This window comes from Egretta garzetta, unplaced genomic scaffold (genome assembly GCF_000687185.1).
Source record: "Egretta garzetta isolate BGI_Z169 unplaced genomic scaffold, ASM68718v1 scaffold35, whole genome shotgun sequence".
Taxonomy (NCBI): Eukaryota; Metazoa; Chordata; class Aves; order Pelecaniformes; family Ardeidae; genus Egretta; species Egretta garzetta.
The window spans coordinates 2,186,336-2,213,315 of record NW_009259730.1 but is presented as its reverse complement, the minus strand read 5'-3'; the positions used below and the strand labels follow the sequence as shown (position 1 = coordinate 2,213,315).

Below are 26,980 nucleotides of genomic sequence, written 5' to 3'. Positions count from 1 at the left end.
ATCCAAATGAAATGAAAGATACATTTCAACATCTAATAAAATGATCATACTTCAGCAAGACCTACCTGTCATCCCTAAGATCACCTTCTAAAAATACTGGCAAACACCAGTCATCTCCATCAGATGTTATTTTTAACAATAAATCACTCTTTTTTTTCTTCCCAGCTGAGCTATTTCAATCTTTTGTCCTTTCATAATGCTGGAAAGCATCATTCAACAGAGGGCAATATTAGATTTCATGCCTGCCTGTGACAATGAATGCATCTAATTTTATGCCTAAAGCAAATTTACCTGTTCACTGAGCTGTATGACTTGAGTTTCCAAATCTTTATCTGATTTGGATGCTGAGCTGCTTGGTGCAGCTTTTTTTGCTGAAGATGGGCGAGAAGGTGTTGATCCTGGTTTAGAAGCTGGACTGGATTTAGCAGCACCTGAAAAGTACAATAAACAAATAATAATCAAGATTTATCCTCACGACAAATACATTCCTATTAACCTGACACTGAAACAAAAATGCTCATTTTACAGACAGCCATTCTCTCTGTTACTTCAAGATGACAGTGGAAGAAGTTCCAGTGTTGTTATACCTTGGGAAAGAAGAAACCACACTTCCTAGTAGTTTTATTTTAGGTTTACTACTCAAAATGACAGAACTCTGAAAATAAAATCAATAAACATCAGACTAAGAGTATAAAGTTCCCTTAGCTGTCAGCAGCTTTCAGCTCTAAAAAAATACGCCGTTAACAGACCGTTCCCCCAGCCCAATATTGAGTGTAGGTATTTATCTTCAATTTCCATGGAGAAAGACAGACTCGAAATAAACTCAGCTAAACTGCCTCCGTGCTTTCCTCATTTTCAAATGTAAACCATCCCTGAGACAAGGGCATTGAAATTCAGACAGAGCACGCAGAATTAAATCCATCGGTGAACTGGCAGTTGCCATAGTGACCAAGAGATGAGTTTTGATCTGCTTACGTTTTGTTATTTGTTCTTAATTACTTGCACTGCAAATCTGCCAGAATATGGAGCAACATCTCTACCAGCAAAAATGGCAAGTAATGAGGGCACGCCGGCACTCTTCACAAGCCCTGAGGCACACCAGTGCCCAAGCAGAAGAACATTTGCGTGAAAGGGTTTGCAGTGCCTTCAGATGAAGGCCACAGCTAGCTCCTCGCACCTTGCTCTGCCTCTCCATCCTTCCTCTCCTTGTCACTGGCTGTTTGATCTGGTTGCTCAGCCCCACTCAGGACATTAGTGCCTGGCTCACGGCTGTCCAGCTTGCCTGGGTGCCCAGGCAGTCTACCCTGACGCACAGCCTTTGCCTTATTCCTTCTGACTAGGAATACATTTCAGATGCGGCAAACATATATCTGGTACAAAAATCCCTTGGGTTCAGACGACAGAACAAAAACCCAGCCCTCTCTCCAACCTGTTTAATTTATTAAGCAGGCATATGACTAAGAAGTCGTGCTTTGCAGCACCCATGTTTATCCCTATTTCTTACAAAGAGCAAAATACAGCTGTCTGGACACGTGGAGGGGCTCGGTGGTCATCCTCCACCATCAAATGTCGTTGGCTCTGAAGCCCGGGACACACAGGGTGCAGGAGGAAGCCTGTATCCAGCAAGCACCCAGCTCCCAGATGACCTCTGAGCTTGCAGTCACTGATCTGGAGGGATTTGCCCCAGCTTTCTCAGCAGCCACCTCCCACCCCACACCTCCTCAGCTGCTCTTCCCGTACGATTACTTGATTTACGGCACACTACAGATTGCTCCAAGTTGTCATTTCTACAACGTATCCCCAGTGTCAGACAACACTTTATTAAAGCAATTTATTGTAAACGCAATGTTTTACAAAGGCATTACTAGGAAGAAATCGCAAGGAGGCAGGGAAAGGCAGGAGGGGGAGAGAGACAACCTGTGGGGCTGCCCATATGACCCAAGCCTGGAGCTCACGCAGTCTCTCTGACCCAGAACTGTGCACAGTGGTCCCTTGGAGGAGCTGAAAAGTGATGGGAAAGGAGAGCAGCAATAGGTTATTGAATCAAGCTTGCTGAAGCTTTCCTGATGTAGCCACAGGCCTCTCTCTCTGTAACAAGCACCTCCTCTCACCTCTAAGGATAACTCTGGGTTAACTGGGTCATCTAATGCCAAGAGAACGCAAATAGACAACCTGGTAATTCAGTTGACTTGTGTAAACATTTCCGTGCAAGATGCCCATCCTCCTTTTATATGCCCTTTAATATAAGACAGATATGGGTAAAAAAAAAATGTTGGTGGGGTTTTTTTGGGTTTTTTTTAGAAGTTGGTGACTCCAAAGCTTCCATGCATATGCAAACTCACCTCCAGCAGGTTTCAGATACAGTACACAGACTTGCTAAAGTTGGGAAAATTCAATGGTGTATACGTGCCTGAAATTAAACTTCTTTTCGTATCATACTTACATCAGCAAAGAATAAATAATTTGTGGAAAAACATTAAAAATGCCAAGATCCTTTGCTGTTATTTCTTTCTTTAGGCAATTTCATAAACTTTAGCACCCTGCCTTCAATGCTTTCCAGGTTCAGCCCATATTTTGACTAACTAAAAATCAGCTGCTTCAGAGCAGGATTGTTAAGATGCTCTCAAAGCCAGGAAAATCATTTTCATTTGGATCAGCAGATAAACAGAAGAAAACTGGTGTCAAAACAGGCAAGATAAACACGCTCATGAAATAATCACTTTCACTATAGCATTCTAGTTGAGCCTCGAGTTACTGAATGAATACTTGTATTACATGCAACTGCAACAGTTACATATACAACGTTTTAACATAATACACAAGTATACTAAACCAAGGTATCAACATTTATTTCTTATTATGTTCTACACCTGCAAGACGCAGTTCAGGGTATCAACTGAAAATTAAGAGCTATAAAACAAACTATGGACCTTCAGATGGTGAAACCCTGGCTGCAGCTCCCCCCCTCTACCAACCAACCTTCCTCTACTTGAAGGCAGGGCTGGGCTTTTTTAGGCACCACATATATGCACACAAGCACAGGAGAAGCTGTTCAGCTTTTCTTGGGCAACATCCTCCAGCCTGTCAGCTCTTTGCCATTTCTCCTGGGGGCTCATCAGCAGTCCTGGATAACAGAGGAGGTCCTAGATGACTGGAGGTTGGCAAATGTGACGCCTATCTTCAAGAAGGGCCAGAAGGAGGATCCGGGGAGCTATAAAACTGTCAGCCTGACCTAGTACCAGAGAAGGTTATGGAGTGGTTCATCCTGAGTGTGCTCACAAGGCATGTGCAGGACAACCAGGGGATCAGGCCCAGCCAGCATGGGTTCATGAAAGGCAGGTCCTGCCTGACCAACCTGATCATCTTCCATGAGCAGGTGACCCGCCTGGTGGATGAGGGAAAGGCTGTGGATGGTATCTACCTGGACTTCAGTAATGCCTTTGACAACTTTTCCCACAGCATTCTCCTAGAGAAGCTGGCAGCTCATGGCTTGGATGGGCACATTCTTTGCTGGGTAAAAAACTGGCTGGATGGCCAGGCCCAAAGAGTTGTGGTGAATGGAGATAAATCCAGTTGGCGGCTGGTCACAAATGGTGTTGCCCAGGGCTCAGTACTGGGGCCAGTCTTGTTTAATATCTTTATCAATGATCTGGATGAGGGAATCGAGCATGCCTTCAGTAAGTTTGCAGACGACACCAAGTTGGGTGAGAGTGTCGATCTGCTTGAGGGGAGGAGGGTTCTGCAGAGGGACCTGGACAGGCTGGATGGAAGGGCTGAGGCCAGTTGTATGAGGTTCAACAAGGCCAAGTGCCGGGTCCTGCACTTGGGTCACAACAACCCCATGCAATGCTACAGGCTTGGCGAAGAGTGGCTGGAAAGCTGCCTGGCAGAAAAGGACCTGGGGGTACTGGTTGACAGCTGGCTGAATGTGAGCCAGCAGTGTGCCCAGGTGGCCAAGAAGGCCAATGGCAGCCTGGCTTGTATCAGGAATAGTGTGGCCAGTAGGAGTAGGGAAGTGATCATGCCCCTGTAACTCTGCACTGGTGAGGCCGCACCTCGAATACTGGGTTCAGTTTTGGGCGCCTCAGTTCAAGAAGGACATTGAGGTGCTGGAGCATGTCCAGAGAAGGGCAAAGAATCTGGTGAGGGGTCTGGAGCACAAGGCTTATGAGGAGCAGCTGAGGGAACTGGGGTTGTTTAGCCTGGAGAAGAGAAGGCTGAGGGGAGACCCTATCGCCCTCTACAACTGCCTGAAAGGAGGGTGTAGTGAGTTGGGTGTTGGTCTCTTCTCCCAGGTAATGGGCAATAGGATGAGAGGAGATGGCCTCAAGTTGAGCCAGGAGAGGTTTAGATTGGACATTAGGAAAAATTTTTTCATCAAAAGAGTTGTTAAGCATTGGAACGGGCTGCCCAGGGAAGTGGTTAAGTCCTCATCCCTGGAGATATTTAGAAGATGGGTAGGTGAGGCGCTTAGGGACATGGTTTAGTGGTGGGATGGCAGGGTTAGGTTAACGGTTGGACTCAACGATCTTAAAGGTCTTTTGCAACCTAAACGATTCTGTGATTCTATGATTCTGTGGTGCAAGACCTCAGCCAGGCACGCTGTGCAGCCACGGCACACTGCTCCCTTTCATGTGCAAGCCCTGTGAAGAGAGCTAGTTCTTTGTAGATTGGGGTACTTATCACAGAAAGCCAAATCATTATGTACGCACCTCTTTTTAACCTGCAGCGAGACTTAAGGACAGAGCAGGCACAAACATTTCATCCCCAGGTATTCTCTCTAATTTGCAGCTGAGGCACCCTCCCAGAGCACGCTGAGCATCACCACCGTCTGTGGACAGAGAGGGCTGGGTAGCACCAATACACTGCATTATATTCTGCCCTCCTTTGAAAACAACAAAGCCTTTTGAATTTCCACAGCAAAGTGTTACTAAGCCTTATAAAGTCCAGAGAAATCAAAAGAAATCGACTCTGCTGCTCACGATCAGCTCCAAAATGAACAAGATATTCCAACTTCAGTAACACAGATAAAAACCAGCCAAATAACCTGAGCATTTCAGACGTTATCAGCGACAGCTGGATAGAACTTAATTGCAACAGAAAATGCCTAGGGGGTTCTCATTTAAGATTTCCTGGAGGAAAAAAAAAAAAAAAGCTTTACTGCTCATTTATTCTGAAACATCAGTTTTAGAATCAGCTCAGAGGTAAGCCTCCCATTTCTAACAGAAGCTTAATTTCGTAAAAGAATTAAAGGATGCTGGTTGGCAGAGTAGTGCAAAGTACTTGAGACAGCCAGATATCTAAATGGAGATGAAAGACCTTGGTAGACTTAATGACTTTGCTATTGAGCACCACAATGGCTTTGCAGTCAATTAGCACAAGTGTGGAATAACTCCTAATGCGTTGCTCAGAGGGGCTATATAATCCAAAGCAGTTTAAATTCTGTCCAGCATCGTATCTTCTATGAAAATATTTATACGCAACCCATTTACATATTCTGAGAAAACACAAAAATCTTATACAAATATTTTCTATACAAAATATCTGATACCCAGCTCTTTTCACTGACCTGAGAGAACTGCGTTGTAATCAGTGCCATAAATATTACCCATTCATTACCAACTACTTTTCAAGCTTGCTGTCAACATTCAAATAGGAGTGCAGAGCCCTGTCCCTGGAAAGGAACAGCCCCATGCCCCAGAACATGCTGGCAGCCAACGCTCTGGAAAGCAGCATGGCAGAAAAGGACTTGGGGGTCCTGGTGGACACCAAGTTGAGCACAAGTCAGCCACATGCTGTCACAGCAAGGAAGGCCAACAGCCTCCTGGGCTGCTTTGGGAAGAGGTGGAGAGACAGGATCCTCCCCCTCTACTCAGCACTGGTGACACCACTTCTGGAGTACTGGGTCCAGTTCTGGGCTCCCCAGTGCAACAGAGACATGGGCATGCTGGAAAGAGTCTGATGAAGGGCCACAAAGTTGACTGAGGGACTGGAGCACCCCACATATGATGAAAAGCTGAGAGCTGGGACTGTTCAGCCTGGAAAAGAGAAGGCTTGGGGAGGGGATCTTATCCATACCCAAAGAGAGGGTGCAAAGAAGATGGAGCCAGGCTCCTTTCAGTGGTGCCCAGTCAAAGGACAAGAGGCAGCAGGCACAAATACAAGAAATTCCATTTAAACATAAGAAAAAAACTTCTTTACTGTGAGGGTGATCAAATACTGGAACAAATTGCCCAGAGAGGCGGGGGTGGGGTCTCCATTCTTGGAGATATTCAAAACCTGACTCGGCATGGTGCAGGGCAACCAGCTCCAGGTGACCCTGCTTTGAGCAGAGGGATTGGACTGGACAATCTCAGAGGTGCCTTCCCACCTCCACCGTTCTGTGAGAACTTCTGTAACAGCATGCTCCGATTTTAGGTCAGTGCAGGGTCCAATTGGATTTTTTTTTTTAAACAGTATCACAGCTGCTTCAGGACCTGGATAACTTTTTGTACCTGCCCATGTAACAGCAGCAGAGATGGGAAAAATAAATTCATAGTTGAAAGACAAATTATTTTGTTCTTGTGCTGAAATAAGTTAGATGAAGCAGTTCTGAAGTGCATTACAGTTTTCCATCTGTGGTGCTCCAGAAACAATTACCAGTCAGTCCCATCTTAATTAAACATATCCCTTCCACTTTCAGCTTTACCATTCTTTTTGCTAAAGAGAGAAGTTCTATAAACAGATGTACACTTCTGCAATTTAAAACAGTGGATGTTGGCAGTGAGTAGGTTTTGGGTACAACAAAGCTAGCCTGCAAATTCCAGGTCACTTTACATCACAAGCGCAGCCTTGCAGACGAGACCTATATAACGTTTAGAATGAAATCTTCCTTGAAGCTATGTGAGTAATTAGTATCCTGTTAAATATTTATGTAAAATTCCAAGGAAATACGTGCATGAATACAACGTGGATGTGCGTGAGGACAGCGTGGAGAGCAATGGAAGCCCTGAGCAAGCACAGGACTTGGCTGAGCCCTCGCGACCACTGATTCAATGGAATTTGGGAATCACTCGCAGTATATCTTCAGTCCAATGAAAGGACTTCATAAAGTGAGTATTCCTGACTCATGCCCCAGAATTAAAAACAAACCCACCAAGAGGCCACGGAACTTGCAATTTCTTCACGAGCTAAAGAAAAACTCCCCGCCTACTTAAAACAAATGAGTGAGAACAGTAAATGAATTAATATTCACACACGCCAATTGTTGCGGCTACACTGGGATGCAAGCAACTGCTCAATTTAGGGATGCTTAATGGCATAAGTGATGACAAATGATGCTTAATGGGAATGAAATTACCTCACACAAAATCTGACTCGACTTTCAGCATCCCAACATGCTGCACTGCAGCCGCCTAATTATTTTGTGGTACTAACTTCCCCTGGGTGGCAGGACCCCTCTGTCCCCTCAGCTCTCCACACCTCCACTGCTGCTGGCTACAGTACAGTCTGACAAGCTCTACGTTGATCATCACTGCCAGGCAGCTGGCAAAGAGAAGTGTGTACAAGTACTTGAAGCTTAAGCACCTTTTACAAATTTCAACAGAGCAATCCAAGCAAGAACGTACAACAGAGTCTACTTGTCAGATGAAAGTTTTGTCACAGAATCATAGAGTCGTTTAGGTTAGAAAAGACCTTTAAGATCATGAAGTCCAACCATTAACCTGACCCTGCCATCCCACCACTAAACCATGTCCCTAAGCAGATGTCTTTAACAGAAGGAGATTTGATAGATGGAAACTAACCACAGCCCTTCCCCATTATAAATGAAGACTTTTCTTTAAATTTAAAATAACCAGCATTTTAATGGCAACTATTAATTGCTCTCAGCTGAAACCCCTATTTTCTCTAGAAACATCTTCAAGCACGCAAGCATTCATCTTCAGTGGATGAAACCATTCCACGCAGGCTTAACAGAAGAATACAATTTAAAATGCTCTTAAAAATCTGCATTTTCTAAAATGCAAGTGTCTGCTTAGCTACAAGGAGAAAGCAGTCTCAAAAGGAAAACCTGAAAGAAAATATGCGAAGAAATGCATACTGAAAGATGAAAGACCATGCAAAAATTTGAGCAACACAGACATTCAAACCACACCCGTAAGACACTGAAAATTAAGACAGCAATTTTCACCACTGTTTTTCAAACACAATCTTCTTTCTAGAAAAAAGGCCTTGGCTCCTGCACTGCAAGCAGCATTGCTTCATGGTCTAAATTCTCGGGCTCAGTGGGTTTAAAAATTAAACTCTCCTCATGCTGTCAGGGAGGGTGTCCCTGTTTTAAGGCTGAGCCACTTTCCTCTCTGCCTCCCAGGCCAGCACTGTCACTGCACATGCTGTTCCTGCGGGCTAGTACAATTCCTTGGCCTCATATGAACCAGGCACAAAAGCATTTTCAGTTTGTCGCCCTGCGGCTCTTCCCATCTCCAGCTCTGCCACGTTGCCCCGGAGCACCGCACCACTGTGAGCAGAGGTTGCCATCGCCAACACCAACTGCCTGCCACCTGGGGAAAAAGGTGGCATGTTCCGGTGGAAAGCGAAGGAAAAAAAAGCATTAGAAGGAGTTCTCTAGTCTCCCAGGAGTCCTAATCGTATCACTAGCTGCTAAAATGAAGACTGGTTTTGTTGAGTATTTTTATCCCTCAAAATTAATTTACAGCACATCTGCCACAGTAGGATATACCATTTCCCTAAAGAAAATCAGTATTTCTCTTGTGCAACTGGCTCTTCGATGGCATGCATATTATATATAAAGCATTCGCGCACAAACAGCTCATTCTGCCCTGGTTATTTTCCCTGTCATAGCGTGAGTATTTTTAGCCCTCATGTGATCCTCCAGTATTTTCCAGCTCTGCTTTAGTCATCCTGCTCTCACTGGGTATTTCAAACTACATCTAACAGCCTTCAGATCTAAGAGCCTTTCGCATTTTTAGCTTACATGTAAATAATTAATTTTGTTAAGCTGTCTTTTACCCATGTATTTTTGACACCCCACACCCATACACAAAACAGTGCTCCGTGGAGATTTGCTCTGACACACAGGGATATACTTACGTAAGGCAGTAAGCTAAAACCCTGACAACCTGATCACCATTTTCAATTTGATCAGATGAAGCTGCTTCTGCTATTTTCCACGGGGAGCATTAGAACTGACACAAACAACAGCGCCCTAATATTTTAATCCCTTACCATAATTTTGACTCTACGGCTGTTGGCTGTTTACCACTGCATTAGGGGAGAGCGGAGGCTGTAGGAGATGGAGAGGCGGCTCAGGGCTGGCAGATGGCCTTATATCCAAAAGCAGCTGTGGTGCTGCTGGCAGAGAGCCTGCAGCGGTGGTCTGCGCTGCTGGCTCTGCTCCTCGAAGGATGAAAACATACCCGCTCCCCCAGCAGGGACCTGCCTCTACCTGGCAAATCCTTGCGGCTCCTACTGTTTCTAGGAGAAGCCTTTTACGTGTGCTACCAAAGCCACCCACCCCTCCGCACAGCCTTCAGCTCGGCAACAAATCGGCTCTGCCTCTCAGGGAAGGGACGAGGGGAGGCGAGGGTGGCACAGCAGATTAGTCGTAGGGACCTATTTAGGCTTCCATTTCCGAGCTACATTATCCTTGACCTGTGCTGACTCCTCAGTCGGATTGCCTTTGGGAGGGGTAGGGCCACGACTGTTGGGCTGCCCCCCGATTAACACAGAACCGGGTGCATTTTCAGATTTCTTACATTTTGGTTTGTTTTAAAAGCATTTTGAAAAATGCTTTAAGTAAAGACCATGCTCGGGGTTTGCAGACATATAGGTAAATACCCATGTATACGTACAGAAAGCAGCTACCCGATACCATGGGTCTTGTCAAGCTTTAGTGTCAGATTAAAACACCAAAAATAATTCTAGCTCATGGCAGCTACCTTTCTGGGTAAGCTTTCAGAGCAGGCTTTAGGGATTTGACCCCTTTCTTGTTAACGGAAAGACACATCTTAGTCTACCTCTGAAAATACAGAGTTAGAACAGGGTGTTATAAAGTAGTTAAAGAAATCAGCACCTCCTAAATCACTCAATAACAAAACTCTGGCACAGGGCCCTGGAAGAGTTATTCCGTGGAACAACAGGAATCATCTGAAACACATATGAAATTACTAGTAGCTAAATAAATTATTCCTTTAAAAATGTATATATTTGATCAATTTAGAACAGCCATATTTAAAGGTCTGTCAAAACCAAAATTACAGTGTGAATGAGTACCTATATACCTACTTGCTCCTGACACTAAATAGTAACTGCATACGTTTACATACTTCCACTGCACACTGTTTAAAAACCTCTGGATTATGCTGAAAGATCTTCTGGGTTCTTTATTTTCACTCACTATTGCTTCTTTTTCTTTCATTAAGGAACTGAAACAAGACAGTACTAAAATTTCAAAGCGTCAGTGCTACTGTAGAGCAAATCACACAAATTAAAAAGTGACATTAAAAAAAAAGTACCAAAAAGAGTCAAACTACTGTGGCAAACTGCTACCGATGCTGGCAAATGCTTGCTGCATTGGTGTAAGAGGTTGCTGCATCAAGCAACCCACTATGTTTTAAAGGTTGGACTCTATGATCTCAAAGGTCTTTTCCAACCAAAGTGATTCTGTGATTCTGTTTTCTGCTCCCACAACAAAGTCAGTGGAAGTAGTCATGTCCAAAACCTCAGCCATTTCACTGAGGACCCAAGAACGTAGAATAACACAGTAATCAACATAAAACTTCTAGACAGCAGTTTAAACTATGCCACCTGATGTTGCACTTACTTGTGGGCATGTATTCCCTCTTTGTGCTTCTATCACCAAGGAAGACGAAACTCCAGATGGGGCGGGGAATTCTTAACCAGCCGCAGGAGAACTTACAAGACCTTATCTTTTTTGCCTTTTTAGTATAAATGGCTAAGCTTGTTTTACTCACATGGGCACATTATGGTTCCTAGAACAACTGTAATGAATTACGCCTTCATTTCCAGCTGAATGTGCATGAGCATGCACAGACACACACACACAACAGAGGTACAGAAGCACATCTTTCATGGTAATTTCCCAGCTATCCAGGACTTGCTTTCACATCATCCCAATTTACTCCCAAACAGCAGGAGATGAGACACACACAAGCTTGCAGATGCATACAGCACTCCTCCCAGAGTGTCCTCCAACAACAGGCACCCAATTAGGGCTCCCATCCTTTCCAGCAACCAGGCTACATGATGTGGTGAGGTGAGGTGCAAAGGCACAATACATCAGTGAAATGAAAACGTGCTCACCCAGAAATTGAATAAGCCTAAGAATGACTGACACCTAAATGAAATAATCCTGTTCTAAAACGCAGGCAGCAATACAAGCTACAACTCTCATTTCACCTAGCATCATGTAATGTCTACACCGCCCCTCCCCAGCTCAACAAAAATTAAACTAGTGTCCTGCCTGTCACACTTCTGGACAATATTTAAGCTAATAATGAAGGAAGCTTTCCATGAAAACGCTAACTTCCACAGCCACAGAATCCTACCAAAGATCATTACATTATAACTCAGTTGTCCTATTCCATACCAGGGCTGAGGAGGCACAGGACACGTGCTTCATACAACCAGCAACACAACACAAGATCACTGCATTATCCTCCATATCCGCTGGCTGGTTCCACTCCAGTAGCTATTCTATTTCTCTAGGATTGTCACCTCCACAACTGTAATCTGGATGACACATTTGTGACTTTGGTAGAAACAGACCATCTGCAAGAAGAATTAACAAGCATGGTAAAGTCTGTATTTAATAAAAGTGTCTTTTCCAATTTCTCAATTGGATAACACCATGATATTAGCACTTCGGGCTTTTTTTTTTTGTTTTCAAAGGGAGTGCAAGACATCACATGGGAAATTATAGCATACCAGGCCCTGAAATTCAAAAGTTTAGACACAAGATGGTGCAAAACAAAGATATAAACAAGCTTCAAAAGCACAGAGCAGCACTGGCCTGCTATTAGGTGCTCAGTTTCCTGGAAGCCCTAATGAGCTGAAGGCAGCTGGCCAAGTATGCCCCACTTTGACGTCAGAAGTGATCAGAGCAGAAAGCTGAAATCTGTGTATGATTCCAGAGTATAAGCCAGCCTAAAACAGAGGGTGCCTCGTACCTGCCTTCTCCCTTTGCCAGCACTGGTGCGTATCTGAGCCCATCAGAAGACAGGTCACAGAATTAAGCCAACTGAAAAATTTATCATTATTTGAGGACTGGGTTAGCAGGAATAAAGTAAACCCAGGACAGAACAATAAAGGAATTAAATGTGTGTGCATGTGTGTTTCTGTATGCACAAACCTATATATGTACAGGCAACCAACCCCAGTTACACTCATTTAGTGAATTTTTTTTTTAAACGTTAGCTGCTCTCCTGTCCACTTAACTCCCAGTTATCAGAAAATGGCATGCCCATATTACATAAACACCAAAGATCAAGCTTGGTCCTTCGGCCTGTTCCAAAACCAGTCATAGCCAGTAGGCAGCTGAGCCCCACACAGCCGCTCACTCACTCCTCCCCCTCAGCAGGATGGGGGAGAGAATCAGAAGGGCAAGAGTGGGTTGAGATAAAGATAGTTTAATAGGCAAAGCAAAAGCCACACACACAAGCAAGGCAAGATAAGGAATTCATTCACCACTTCCCATGGGCAGGCAGGTGTTCAGCCACCCCCAGGAAAGCAGGGCTCCATCACACGTAGTGGTTACTTGGGAAGACAAGCACCATAACTCTGAACATCCCCCCCTTTTCTCCTTTTTCCCCCTAGTTTTATTGCTGAGCATGACATCATATTACGTGGGATAGCCCTTTGGTCAGTTTGGGTCAGCTGTCCCAGCTGTGTCCCCTCCCAACCTCTTGGCACTTTTCCAGCCTACTCACTAGCAAGGCAGTCTGAGAAACAAGAAAGGCCTTGATGCTGTGCAAGCAATATTCAGCAATAACTAAAACATCCCTGTGTTAACAACACTGTTTTAATTACAAATCCAAAACAGCACCATACTATCTCCTATGAAGAAAATTAACTCTATCCTAGCAAAACCCAGTATAAACGCAAAATAAAATTTAGAAGACAGAGATATCTTTGAGAAAGAGCAATAGTTGTATGTTGCTCACTTAAGAGGACTAGCGTACCTGAACAATATGCACATATAAATCCATAAATCAATGAATTTTTTCCTGCTTGTCAGCCCTTAAGATTTGGAAGCATTTCACTCACCATCAAAATTAATAAAAATGAAATCAGCCTGTGCTGGCAATTTTCTGTAAGGGTGGAGGTGTGAGAGAGAAACACGCTTCATTGAATGTTCTCGAATACACCTACACACACCACATTCATTAACAAGAAGGTTAAGTGCCTTTGTCTCCACCATCAGACATCACGAGAATCCACATCATTTACAGCAAGGGTTCAGTGGGGGAGACACTATGCCCGATAGAGCAGGGCCAAACTAGAGCACACCACAAGAAGTTAACTTCTGCAGTCTCAGATGCTAAGCCTATGACAAGGCATAAAGAATGGCCCACCCATATGATGACATAATTTTTAACTAGTATTTACATAACATGGATCACAGTTTATAATAGTCTTCAGAGACAGAAATGGAATTCTTGAAGATGCAAAATACCTGCAGTCGGAGAGTTTGCATGGTGAGACTTTTTGGGCAGATTGAAGATTTGTTCACCAGGATCTGGTGGGGGAAGAGCATCTTGGCCTTGTCGGGCTTCCACAGGATCATACTCCTTCCCATCATAGTTAGCATCAAAGAACTTCTTAAACCATTGAATGAAATCTAAGTTGTCCTGGAAGCGCCCTTTGACCAGTTTTTCCACAGGAATTACCTGAAAGGTAGAATAAAGGTTCCAATAATATATCACTGCAGTTTTTAAATAAAAAATTACATATGCACACTTACTCGAAAAAAAATCTACTAATTATACCAGCAAATACTCCTCTGCAATTGTTTTCTCCTAAAAGGAAGGAAATTACGGTAGATTTGAAAGTGTTCTTAATAAGAAATAGAAGGAAGACCCAGCCTTTGAAGTGGCTATACAGTGGCTGTATGTAAGCCTTTATAACTGCTCTTCCACAGAGTTACTCCTTTCTCACTGTAGTGACAGCCATGATGAAGCAAGCTGTTCTGGGAGTAACACTATATTCAATTAACTAGGGATTTCTGCTTTTAATGGACATGCTACAGTTGGGCATACTTCAATTCTTCAGAAGGTCCAGACCAGAATTTCTTGCTCTCTGTCCTACTGTTTGAACTACAAAAAACCCAGCAGCTGAAGTTCAAACCAAGCTACATACATGTTCATCATTTGAACTAACCCTGAGGTTTTAGCCTTGTAATTTTTTTCCATTCCATAAATAGCTATATACAGAATAGTTCATGGACATGCAGAAGTTGACTAAAATGCCTATAAAGGTTCAGTAAAAAAGAAAGGCTATGAGGATGTCTCCATACCCATATCCTGCAAAATATTTCACAGAAATGGAGCCTCCAAGAGGTGCCTTGGGCCAGTATTAGTGTAAGGAGGTGGTTCAGCATTGCTCTGCAGGAGGCTCAACCTTCCCAGATGCTGTGAGCAGACAGGGACCACTGCGGGGCTGCCGAGCCTTGCTTAATTCATGCAGCTGATTCAAGAGCCAAGTTAAATGGATCTTAATGCCTCCTGAATGCATTTATCTCCTTCTATGAGCAGGTGACCCACCTATGGATGAGGGAAAGGCTGTGGATGGTATCTACCTGGACTTCAGTAATGCCTTTGACAACTTTTCCCACAGCATTCTCCTAGAGAAGCTGGCAGCTCATGGCTTGGACAGGCATACTCTTTGCTGAGTAAAAAACTGGCTGGATGGCCAGGCCCAAAGAGTTGTGATGAATGGAGTTAAATCCAGTTGGCAGCCAGTCACAGGTGGTGTTCCCCAGGGCTCAGTACTAGTGCCAGTCTTTTTTAGTATCTTTATCAATGATCTGGATGAGGGGATTGAGTGAACCCTCAGTAAGTTTGCAGATGACACCAAATTGGGCATGAATGTGGGTTCAATTTTGGGCCCCTCACTACAGAAGAGACATGGCATTGCTGGAGCATGTCCAGAGGAGAGCCACAAAGCTGGTGAGGGGTCTGGAGCACAAGTCTTATCAGGAGCAGCTGAGGGAACAGGGATGGTTTAGCCTGGAGAAAAGGAGGCTGAGGGGAGACCGTATCACCCTCTACAACTGCCTGAAAGGAGGGTGTAGTGAGGTGGGTGTTGGGTCTCTTCTCGCAGGTAATGGGCATCAGGACAAGAGGAAATGACCTCAAGCTGTGCCAGGGGAGGTTCTAGATTGGATATTAGGAAAAATGTCTTCACTGAAAGGGTTGTCAAGCACTGGAACAGGCTGCCCAGGGAAGTGGTCGAGTCCCAGTCCCTGGAGGTATTTAAAAGACAGGTAGCTGAGGTGCTTAGGGACATGGTTTAGTGGTGGGATGGCAGTGTTAGGTTAATGGTTGGACTTGATGATTTTAAAGGTCTTTTCCAACCTAACGATTCTATGATTGTAACTTTCAGATGAAAAAAGGGTATATTAAACCATTGCAATTTTCATATCTTGTTCAAAGTTAAGCCAACTGTGCATAATTTTTAAGTCTATGATACTCCTACAAGGATTAATGTAGCATTTTGCATGTCCTTTCAGGCTGTTCCTTTTGTACCTTAATTCTGCACAGAGAAAATACAGCAAGTTTGCTCCCTACAGAAAATTTGACAATGTTAACTTTATTAGGCTTTCTAGTATTTCACTAACATTTTACACTATAAATAGAAGCATCCACAACATTTCAGGAAATAATGAGGGTTTTCCACTGCTTTAAAAAAAAACTCTTACAGGACTCTCTATTAAAACTGTTTACATTTCAGAACAAGGCAACACTAAAAGCCAGAGCAGAACCTTAAAATGATATACAGATAGTACAGCTGTGTAAAACTAAAGTATGACAACATAACTGTCATTATTCATTTTTATCAACACAGCAGTTTATATTGGTGAGCCCAACAAACTCACACATTCAAGCATAAACCAGTACCTTATGTCTGAACAAGCCTTTTCCTAAGAGCCCTCCAGTTCTTAACTTTACAAGATCATATGTGCTGGCCAACCTATTAAATATTTGGATAAATTATTCCAGCTCTTGAATACTTTAAATTCCTTAAACCCCATTTTGGACAAGAAAGATGAAATACTTATAAGAACAGCATATTTCTGAGTTATTTGGTTGGAAATTCAGGTCACCAGTAATTTTACTCTGTATCTAAAATTAAGGTTCACTGATGGTAAGGAATTTCCAACAGACGGTATTTTATCAAAAAGGTCTCTGATATTAAGATTTAATGAGTTAGGCTGCACAATTCCTCAGTGGACACACAGACTCAATTTTCACTTTGTACCTAAATGGAGCTTGCCAAATGTCTTCCTTCATGCCTAAATACCCTTTCCAGATAATGAAAGGTCAAGAAGAAAGTCTTCACATACAACTCATTCTCAGTCCAAGAGCTCAAAAAGTGGACTTTAAGTATTTTGAAGTTTATTTCCCCTATTTATTGACTTCACCCAGTTTATACAACTTTTGAAACTAGTAGCAATTGAAATACAAATACAGAATGCCTACCTTATCCACATTCATTCTTTTAAATGATGCTTGCAGAAGTTTGAAGTTGTGAATGTATTCATGCTCCAGCTTTGCTTGAAACTTTACTTTCTTCAAGCTAATGCACCCTGGGAACAACATGTCCATGAACTGGCAGTAAGCTGCTCCTATAACAAGAGAATGCATTGACGTTAATCCAGATGCACACAGCTAAGACCAAATGGCGTTTAATGTCATTATCAGAAAGCATGAGCAGAAAGCAACCGTGCTGAGTAAGTCCCTGCTGTAATTCAACCTAACACTATGCACCCAAGATCTACTTGTCTAATGTACATTGAACAGTGTGACATATTAATGTGGGTTTTTTCCATTCAGTCTGCATGCACTAATGCACTGTTGTATAGCATCTGACGAGCCACCACAACTAATGCAAAGTAAATCTTTCTTCTGCTTAAACCTGATGTTCTTGGACTCCCTATACACAGCAGGACTGTCCATACAGTGGGAAGATCACAGTCAAAATGGAAACCTCTTAATAAGCTCCCTCTATCCTCACAGCCCCCTGAACCAACCCAACCCAGCCAAGATCATCTTTCTTCTGGCACTTATGGGCAAATGCCAATCAAGTCCAAGGCAACCATTTAAGATTATATCAAACCACAATTTAAAAAAAAATAAATTGTAAAGCTCCGGCTTGTTAAAACATACTAGTCAGTTCCCACTCCTCTAAAACAAACGTTTTTACTGATTTTCCTCTCCTGAGAAAAGCATTTCAATGAGCAGACTTTAGCGTAGTCCGCCCATAGATTTCAGAAGCTGGGCCGCCAGCTTTAGTTCTCACTCAAAAGAATAAGGTTTCTAAGCTCAGCTTTGACGGCTATCTGAACTTATGTATTAGTAGACAGGCATGTACATGCCTCTGTGTGTGTGTGTAACTGATTCGGCACAGGGCTGCGAGTATGTGGAAAAATTTAGATCTAACCAGTGTACTGAGTACAGCTAACAGGGACAGCCTTTTCTTGTGTGCAGGGAGCTTCCTCCTACAACATCATCACATCCCTGTCATTTGCAAAGTAAGTCTTTACTGTTGACACAGTCAAGTGTTTGGAAATGAAGTCTGAAAATGTTTGAGGAAATCAGAGGAAAAACGGATTTCAGTTCTTCTTCAGAAAAGAGTTTTCTACAAAATGTTCTACACTCAGCAAAGATTCAGTGAAGTTCTTTTCTGGAGCAGAGGGCTGGGAAGCGATTGCCCGGTTACTCCTGACAAGTTCAATTTCACTTCCACAAAAAGGACTTTTGTGCATTTTGTGCAGATCAGTTTTGACAAACAAGCATCCAGATCTCGCCTAACAGTTCAGCTCAGTATCAACAACAATGATTTTTATCAAAAAATAATTCTGCTGAGTGCTCGTACAGAATCCAAATTAACAAAGCAGACACCTGGCTTGCCCAGTTTTACAGGAGTGGCAACTATAACTTAAACTTTAAGACATTTTTCTCCATGGGCATGCATGTGTTTTGACAGGACCAACTTTATGCATGAGATAATTCTCATTCTCTGTATCCACTGAACCATCGTATGAAGGGTTACAGAGCTCATAATTTCCCCAAAAGGGAAGCAGAGTTTAAGATTGGAGTCCAAAAAAAAGTTTCCCAAAATACTGATGAGTTTTGCTAAGGGACTTAACAAAAATTAAGCTTTAGTGCTGAAAACCACTGCCATTTAAAAAAAAAAAAAAAATTCTCTTCTCATTACCTAGCTTTGTGGGGGCAAACTGTTATAAAAAAAAATCTGATTTTCCAAGGACACCTTGTGCTTAGCTGTTTGCAATGGTTTTGATATGATTAGGAATCAAAGTAAAATATTCCCTAAAGGAAAAGGAGCCTTCTGGCAAGTTACAAACATCAGATGACAAATTTGCATCTTCGTATAGAAAGCTATATCAACACAATTAGTTATTCAAAACTCATCCTTAGCGAGAGAACTGGTAAATATGTGGCAACAGAAAAATGACATTACAATCAAAAGAATGACTATACAGATAATGCATGGCTTGACATTTATTACTATTTAATTTCATGCAAAAAGATTATTATGAAATCATTTCATGTTATAAATTGAATTTGTTCCCAACTCTGTCCTTTCATCCTCCCCATATCCCAATTATAAGCTTTACTCTGATATCTAAGTAATTGCCTGGAGGCCTTGAAAATGCACTGCGCAACCTTTCATCTAGATCCTTTTAGAAAACTAGAAACCCAAAGTGTTCACACGAGATTTTCTCCTTCTGCTGGTAATGCAAATTCCTTCTGCATGCCTGTAGATAGAGTCTTGCTAGGTTTAAGACTCTAGTTACAGCATTTCCTTGTGTTCCCTTCCCATCAGGTTGGCAGCCGTTTCTGTGCTTTTGCCAGCCAGGAGGTGGTCCTGGGTCTGCGCGACACCCGAGGGCAGAAAACACTGGACCGCATCCACATGGCAGCACGAACCTGGTCTCTGACACAACACCGAAGCCGGCTGCCCGGCCGTTTCCCCAACAGGAGGATTTTATTGCATTGGCAAACACAATTCATTAAAATGCTCCTTCCTGAAGTAGAGGCAACATACAAACATGGACTGAACTAAACATTGTAAACTACAAAGAGAGAAAACTCTTCTCACCTCCCAAAAGGCAGAGACCTGCCTACCACAGCAACACGAAAAAGTAAAAATATCATTAGAGTCAACTGCGACTACCTGATTTTGGACATCGAGGTTATGCACATATTTAATATTATATAGGTATTTATTCATAATTTAAAATTTTATCCTGTAAAGCTTGTAGCTGTCACATTGCATTCGAATGCTAAATGTCGGTGCAGCAGAATGGGGACGCTACTTTCTACGTTGCCCATCGCCAAGATTTCTTGGAGGCAGCAGAAGGAGCAGCCCTACTCAAGTCATGCAAGATCGCAATGCCTTTACCACACAGCCACGGCGTATAGACACGTGGTCCTCTGCATACCAGACAGTGCTTCAGGCCTATGCCATTTACCATACAACTGATGCCTCAACGCAGGTGTATGGGAAAGGAGCATTTTTAACAGAACATAAAGAAAGTGGCAGTAGAGATAGTGACATCATGGCTTGTGACATACCTCTTGCATAATTAACATGAACAAAAGGATTTTTATGCCATTATATTTTATTCAAGATCCTTACATTTTCTGCAAAAAAACCCTGAATACCAACACTCTCCCGCCCCTCCCGCCAAAACCTAACCTATCTATACACAGGAGTTGAAAACATACTACTTGTCCAGAATGGCTCTCACAGTAAATCTGTCTCTATGACCAAAAAACGTGTACGTGCATGAAAACGTGCACATACCCACACAAAGAGAAATAATTTGAAATCTACTCAAATGAAAGATGAAAACTATAGCTGGTAGCACTGCAGAAGAGGGATCAATGTTAAAAACCTCTGATCCTGTGTTAGCTAGCGAGCAATTTAGAATCACTGGCTAAAAGTCCTTTTGCGTTTTGATCTGGAATATTGATGCAGCCATTAGTTACAGAAGCTGTTCACAGGCTGGACTGCAAAACCAACTCTCCAACGCTGCTGTCCTGGATTACACCCCCAGCAGCCGCTACTTTTAGCCTGACTCGCCAGTGGAAAGCGCCCAGCAGCATTACAGATTTTGCAGGGGTTTGCTGGGCTTCCCACAGCAGGCTGAGGGCAGGGCAGCCAGCCAAGGCCAGCCGGGGACTGCACCCACGGGGCTGGGCAGGCAGGCGGCTGCTGGAGGAGGGGAAGGGATGCTGGGGCAGAATTCAGGAACAAAAGAAAAAAAACAAGAATTAAAGAGGTGGTTGTTTAAAGCGATTACAGCTGGAGAGTTTTGCCATATGCAGTGGGAAAGCTAGAAGCTTCTACTCAATGTATAAAAACATACACATTTTCACAGTGTTTTCAGAGGTGTAGATAACCTTTCGTGAGTCGCCCTTGCAGTAAACATTGCTGAAAACAAAGTCGTTTTAGCTTTGGTCCTATACTTTTCTTTTCCCGCTTCTGCGTTTCCTTCCCAGACTGTCCATACTGACTTGCAGTTTTGCTCTGAAGCATATGCACTCTGCATCATTACAGATTTTCAGTGGTCCTCCCTTCTCCTCTTCCATCCGGAGGCTAATGAACCCAAAAACGCAAACAGGTATTTTCTTGACAATCAAAGGTACTTCTGCTTCTGACTATTTAAAGCACAAGGAACTTAAAGGAGATAACAATACAAACAAGAGAATCCTGTTTTCCTGAAAGTTTTTACTGCTTGGCAAACCTCCTCGATTTCAGCTGGAGAGCAAGATTGTATCCTTGGTATTTTGGGCATTTGTGTTTATATGTTTACAAAGAAAAATGAAAATATTATTTGCAAACTAGCTTCTTTAAATATACTGTATTTAGTATTTAGTATACTAACAAAGTATTTAATAGAAATACTATAATATAATCTCAGGTATGCCCATGTTACTATTTGTCCCCTATAAGAGGAGTCAGGTCAATCTTTCACATCAAATGTCAGAAGACTCTGTCCCTCCCTGTCCATCCCTGCAGTGTGTGGCGGCAAGATCCCAGAAAAATCAAATAAAACCACACCAGCCAACATGGGAACACAAAGGGCCCATGAAAAGACAGGGCCTGTCTGTGTGTTGAGTTGGTTTATTTTAATTCTGATGTCCAAACCACAGCAAAAGGAGCTAAGTGCTACACTAGAAATTTGCTATAAATGCTTAGAATTTTGTTCTAAAATGGCATGCGATTCAAGTTTAAACCTTTTAACCAGGCCTCAGACTGATTTTCACACACTGATTTCTGAAAAATCCCATTCGGTAGAAAGGCTGACTGCACCTTTTTCTGTCATTTAGACTTTTTTGTTTTGTTTGTTTGCTCTAAGGAAATATTTTTCAGATAATCTAAAAACATATATCCAGTCACATTAGATACAAACTCCTTCAAATTATTAATTCCCTCCAAAGCTGCACAACCTGACCATGCATTTGGAAAATACAGGATTATTCGTATGCGTATTAGTCACCAGCACTTCGGTTCACTAGAGCGATGGTTGCCAACACTGAGGGGAAAGTACCACACACCTGGTATTTCATAGAATCACAGAATCATAGAATCGTTTAGGTTGGAAAAGACCTTTAAGCTCATCAAGTCCAACTGTTAATCTAACCCTGCCATCCCACCACTAAACCATGTCTCTAAGCACCTCGGCTACCCGTCTTTTAAATACCTCCACGGATGGGGACTCGACCACTTCCCTGGGCAGCCCGTTCCAATGCTTGACAACCCTTTAGATGGAGACATTTTTCCTAATATCCAATCTAAACCTCTCCTGGCTCAACTTGAGGCCATCTCCTCTTGTCCTATCGTCCGTTATTGGGGAGAAGAGGCCAACCCCCACCTCACTACAGCCTCCTGTCAAGCAGTTGTAGAGGGCAATAAGGTCTCCCCTCAGCTTCCTCTTCTCCACCTCCTTTCAGGCAGTTGTAGAGGGCGATAAGGTCTCCCCTCAGCCTCCTCTTCTCCAGACTAAACAACCCCAGTTCCCTCAGCCGCTCCTGATAAGCCTTGTGCTCCAGACCCCTCACCAGATTCTTTGCCCTTCTCTGGACATGCTCCAGCACCTCAATGTCCTTCTCTTGTTGAGGGGCCCAACACTGAACCCAGTATTCGAGGTGCGGCCTCACCAGTGCGGAGGTACGGGGCACGATCACTTCCCTACTCCTGCTGGCCACACTATTCCTGATACAATTTCTGGTGCTGGGAACGCAAACAGGTATTTTCTTGACAATCAAAGGTACTTCTGCTTCTGACTATTTAAAGCACAAGGAACTTAAAGGAGATAACAATACAAACAAGAGAATCCTGTTTTCCTGAAAGTTTTTACTGCTTGGCAAACCTCCTCGATTTCAGCTGGAGAGCAAGATTGTATCCTTGGTATTTTGGGCATTTGTGTTTATATGTTTACAAAGAAAAATGAAAATATTATTTGCAAACTAGCTTCTTTAAATATACTGTATTTAGTATTTAGTATACTAACAAAGTATTTAATAGAAATACTATAATATAATCTCAGGTATGCCCATGTTACTATTTGTCCCCTATAAGAGGAGTCAGGTCAATCTTTCACATCAAATGTCAGAAGACTCTGTCCCTCCCTGTCCATCCCTGCAGTGTGTGGCGGCAAGATCCCAGAAAAATCAAATAAAACCACACCAGCCAACATGGGAACACAAAGGGCCCATGAAAAGACAGGGCCTGTCTGTGTGTTGAGTTGGTTTATTTTAATTCTGATGTCCAAACCACAGCAAAAGGAGCTAAGTGCTACACTAGAAATTTGCTATAAATGCTTAGAATTTTGTTCTAAAATGGCATGCGATTCAAGTTTAAACCTTTTAACCAGGCCTCAGACTGATTTTCACACACTGATTTCTGAAAAATCCCATTCGGTAGAAAGGCTGACTGCACCTTTTTCTGTCATTTAGACTTTTTTGTTTTGTTTGTTTGCTCTAAGGAAATATTTTTCAGATAATCTAAAAACATATATCCAGTCACATTAGATACAAACTCCTTCAAATTATTAATTCCCTCCAAAGCTGCACAACCTGACCATGCATTTGGAAAATACAGGATTATTTGTATGCATATTAGTCACCAGCACTTCGGTTCACTAGAGCGATGGTTGCCAACACTGAGGGGAAAGTACCACACACCTGGTATTTCATAGAATCACAGAATCATAGAATCGTTTAGGTTGGAAAAGACCTTTAAGCTCATCAAGTCCAACTGTTAATCTAACCCTGCCATCCCACCACTAAACCATGTCTCTAAGCACCTCGGCTACCCGTCTTTTAAATACCTCCACGGATGGGGACTCGACCACTTCCCTGGGCAGCCCGTTCCAATGCTTGACAACCCTTTAGATGGAGACATTTTTCCTAATATCCAATCTAAACCTCTCCTGGCTCAACTTGAGGCCATCTCCTCTTGTCCTATCGTCCGTTATTGGGGAGAAGAGGCCAACCCCCACCTCACTACAGCCTCCTGTCAAGCAGTTGTAGAGGGCAATAAGGTCTCCCCTCAGCTTCCTCTTCTCCAGGCTAAACAACCCCAGCTCCCTCAGCTGCTCCTCATAAGCCTTGTGCTCCAGACCCCTCACCAGCTTTGTGGCTCTCTTCTGGACATGTTCCAGCAACACAACATCTCTTCTGTAGTGAGGGGCCCAACACTGAACCCAGTATTCGAGGTGCGGCCTCACCAGTGCGGAGGTACGGGGCACGATCACTTCCCTACTCCTGCTGGCCACACTATTCCTGATACAATTTCTGGTGCTGGGACAACAACAACAAAAAAAAGGCAGTAACTTGCAAGGAGCATAGGTGACCTAATAGCTTTGATAAGAATGTGGAAAAAACCACACAGGCCAGCAATCATTGTTTATAGTACAGCAACATGGGGTTGCTTTTTACCTCAGGCTTCCTAGAATTACTTCCGTGGGAGTGATGCTAAGATAGGTTTTTGACTTAGATATCATAGGATAGATTTTCATTTAGATGTCAGATATGGGTGTTCTGTTATGCCAGTCAAGGTTTTTTTTTTAAATTTGGCATGTCTGTGACCATGAAGTTGTGTCACATATAGCCACAGGTTTAAGAAATAGCATAGTTCATGTTGAGCACTCCATTGGAGATCAGAGTCTTCAAATTCCTATTTGCATTTCCAGCAGCACCTATATGACCTAGGATATAGGTCAACACCACTCTATTTCTCCAATTAACACACACATGCACACACACCCCACCCCCCCATTTCAGCCCATTTCCTGGTGAACGTTCAAGCCCACATCCATTTACTGCCTGCTTGGTTGTAGAGAAGCAAGCATTCATGGGGCTGTGCATCAATGAAGCCATTCTGGCCTGAGCTTTACCCTTCCCAGCAACAGCCTTGGGCGGGCACTTAACAAAAAATAAAATTGATGCAGATTAGAGTGCAGCCCTGCACCCAGCTGCCTCAGCGAGGGCAGAGTGAGTTCCTGCATACAGATGGGAGCTGCTGAAAGCAGAGCTGCCACCACAGAAAACAGCCTACAGAATTATATACCTCCTACAACCTTCCCGATGGTCGTTGAGATACGTGTGTCTGATTGATGTCTGCATCAGAAAGTCCTATTTCACACAGGTGGTGCGTTTGTATGACATAATCCCGAATATCCACTGATCGTTTTAAGTAACACACGTTGGAGGGAGGTTTCCCCTGTGTTAACTTGTATTCTCTTTTTCTTAAATATGTAAATTGTTAAGCTGCTCATAAATTATACACAGCGGAGTTTTTAATAATTTTTAGCAATAATTTATTTCAGAATTCATTAATTTTTAAATGGGAAGATCAGAACAGTTTCAGAAAACACAGTTTCCATTTAACTTAAAATAGCTGCGTAACTCCTCATGCCTAAAAAAAAAAAAAAGGTAGTACACAAAATCTAACAAGCTCTTTCAAAAGAGGGGAGATCTGCAACTGACTGCAAGTGAGTCCTATGAGTAATTAAATAATAATTTTAAAAAGTAAAAACCTTGTTTAGGTTCTATTCCTCCTGAATTCTTAATGAATGACATTTAAAAAAAAATATTATTGGTGGAAAACCTCATGATACTGCTCTGCAAGCTTCCTCAGAAAGTTTTGGAAACGGTCTTAAATCCAACCATTAACACCCATTCTATCCCTCTAATCCTAAACATCATATGGAAGACATTAGAGAGTCATTAGAGAGCATCCTCAGTGTTGCATGACCTCGGGACAACATGCCGGTTCCTTGAAACATGGCTTGGTTACAGAGTGCAAATGGGATCAAGCCATGGTTTGATCATGTTTCCAAGCTGCTCGAGACCCAGCCTTTGCAAGGCTGCGAACTGGAAAAAACACCAAACCCACTGATGTTGAAACACGCTTCAGCTTTGCAGGCACTAGCACACCGGGTTGTACAGAAATCATGCTGGCAGCAAATGCTCCAGCAGGGTCCTATAATGCAGATTTTAGCGATACACATGTAGGAAGTTAGGGGTTAATATAGGCACTGAGCAAAATACACCTTCTGAGACATGAAAACGCAAATCCTGTGCAGCTAAGCCACCGAATACATCCCGTTTGCACATGTATATGACACGCAGAAGAAAAAGCCCTTCTCACCACCGCTCTGCCCGGCCAGTGACCTTCTGCAGTCACCTCAGCCCTGCTCAGGAAGATCTTTGCTGCGCTGGGCGAGAAGAGCCCACTCCCACAGAGCCCTGCTCGGGCGGCAGCGTGCCCGGCACCACGGTGCTCCTTGCAGCTACTGAGGGGCCTGAGGTGGTGCTGGAGGCGCGATGGCCTCCTGGCAAACAAACGCTGCCAGGCCTAGGGGCTGGTGATCAGCCCCATGGCCCAGAGCCCCTGCACGCAGCCCCTGGAAGTGGAACGCCTCGGACACCTTTCCCCAAGCTAGGAATGACCCTCCTCCCTGCACAGCACCGGTTGCAAGGGACAACAGCCCACAGAGGCTGTGATGGAGCTCTCCCCCAAACCTCAAGCTGGAGCGGCGACACAAAGTCAAACAAAGAACGACATCTGCCCCGTCGTCACGTTGCCTGCCTTCCTCCCAGATTGGGGCGGCGGAGTACCAGCAAAATGCATCTATAAAGGGACTATGTATTTTCACAGGAGGAACGCCAACTGAGATACGGTACTGGCTACAGCAGTCACTGCATGAAAAAATTCCCTGTGGCAACACCCAGGGCATCTGCAGAGAAAGCATCAGAGTCTAAAATGTGAAAATGCCAAACCACATGCTCTCTTTATAATACGGTCATTTACTAAAAGCAAGGGGGAAAAAAGCCCACCCCACATTTAATCCTTGATCCCAGCATACAAATCCTGAAAGACAGAAGGTCTGTATGCACTGGAGGCCAGACAATTTGCAAGTTTATAATTCTGCTGAGAATTTCCAAATGCATGGGGGTGGGGGGAAGATTCTGTATTCTCCTTAACCTCAAAGGATCCCACACCTATCGCTAAGCCAGAAATGATACCTCACTTCAGGCTGCATTTTCCTTCCTACATATATTTACCATTCCTAGCTTCCTTGCTCATAATTTATATAGCTCGTCCACTTTGTATTGTTTCTTTTTCATTCATATGCAAGCCCTCTATAGCCTTCTGCCTGACTCTTATTTTGAATATACTCTCATGTAGCTGCCACACACTC

The 26,980-nt window shown here is 43.3% G+C and overlaps 1 protein-coding gene across 2 annotated transcripts in view; it reads right to left on the bottom strand.

Moving 5' to 3' along the window:
* MAPRE2 (microtubule associated protein RP/EB family member 2) overlaps window positions 1–26,980 on the bottom strand; it is a 99,487-nt gene that overhangs the window by 12,730 nt on the left and 59,777 nt on the right. For both annotated transcript variants that reach the window (XM_035894940.1, XM_009639471.2), the window contains exons 4-6: window positions 16,719–16,864; window positions 13,694–13,907; window positions 292–431 (exon numbers count right to left, since the gene is read on the bottom strand). In XM_035894940.1, coding sequence (XP_035750833.1) covers window positions 292–431; window positions 13,694–13,907; window positions 16,719–16,864 — 500 coding nt within the window. The remainder of the gene's footprint in view (window positions 1–291; window positions 432–13,693; window positions 13,908–16,718; window positions 16,865–26,980) is intronic.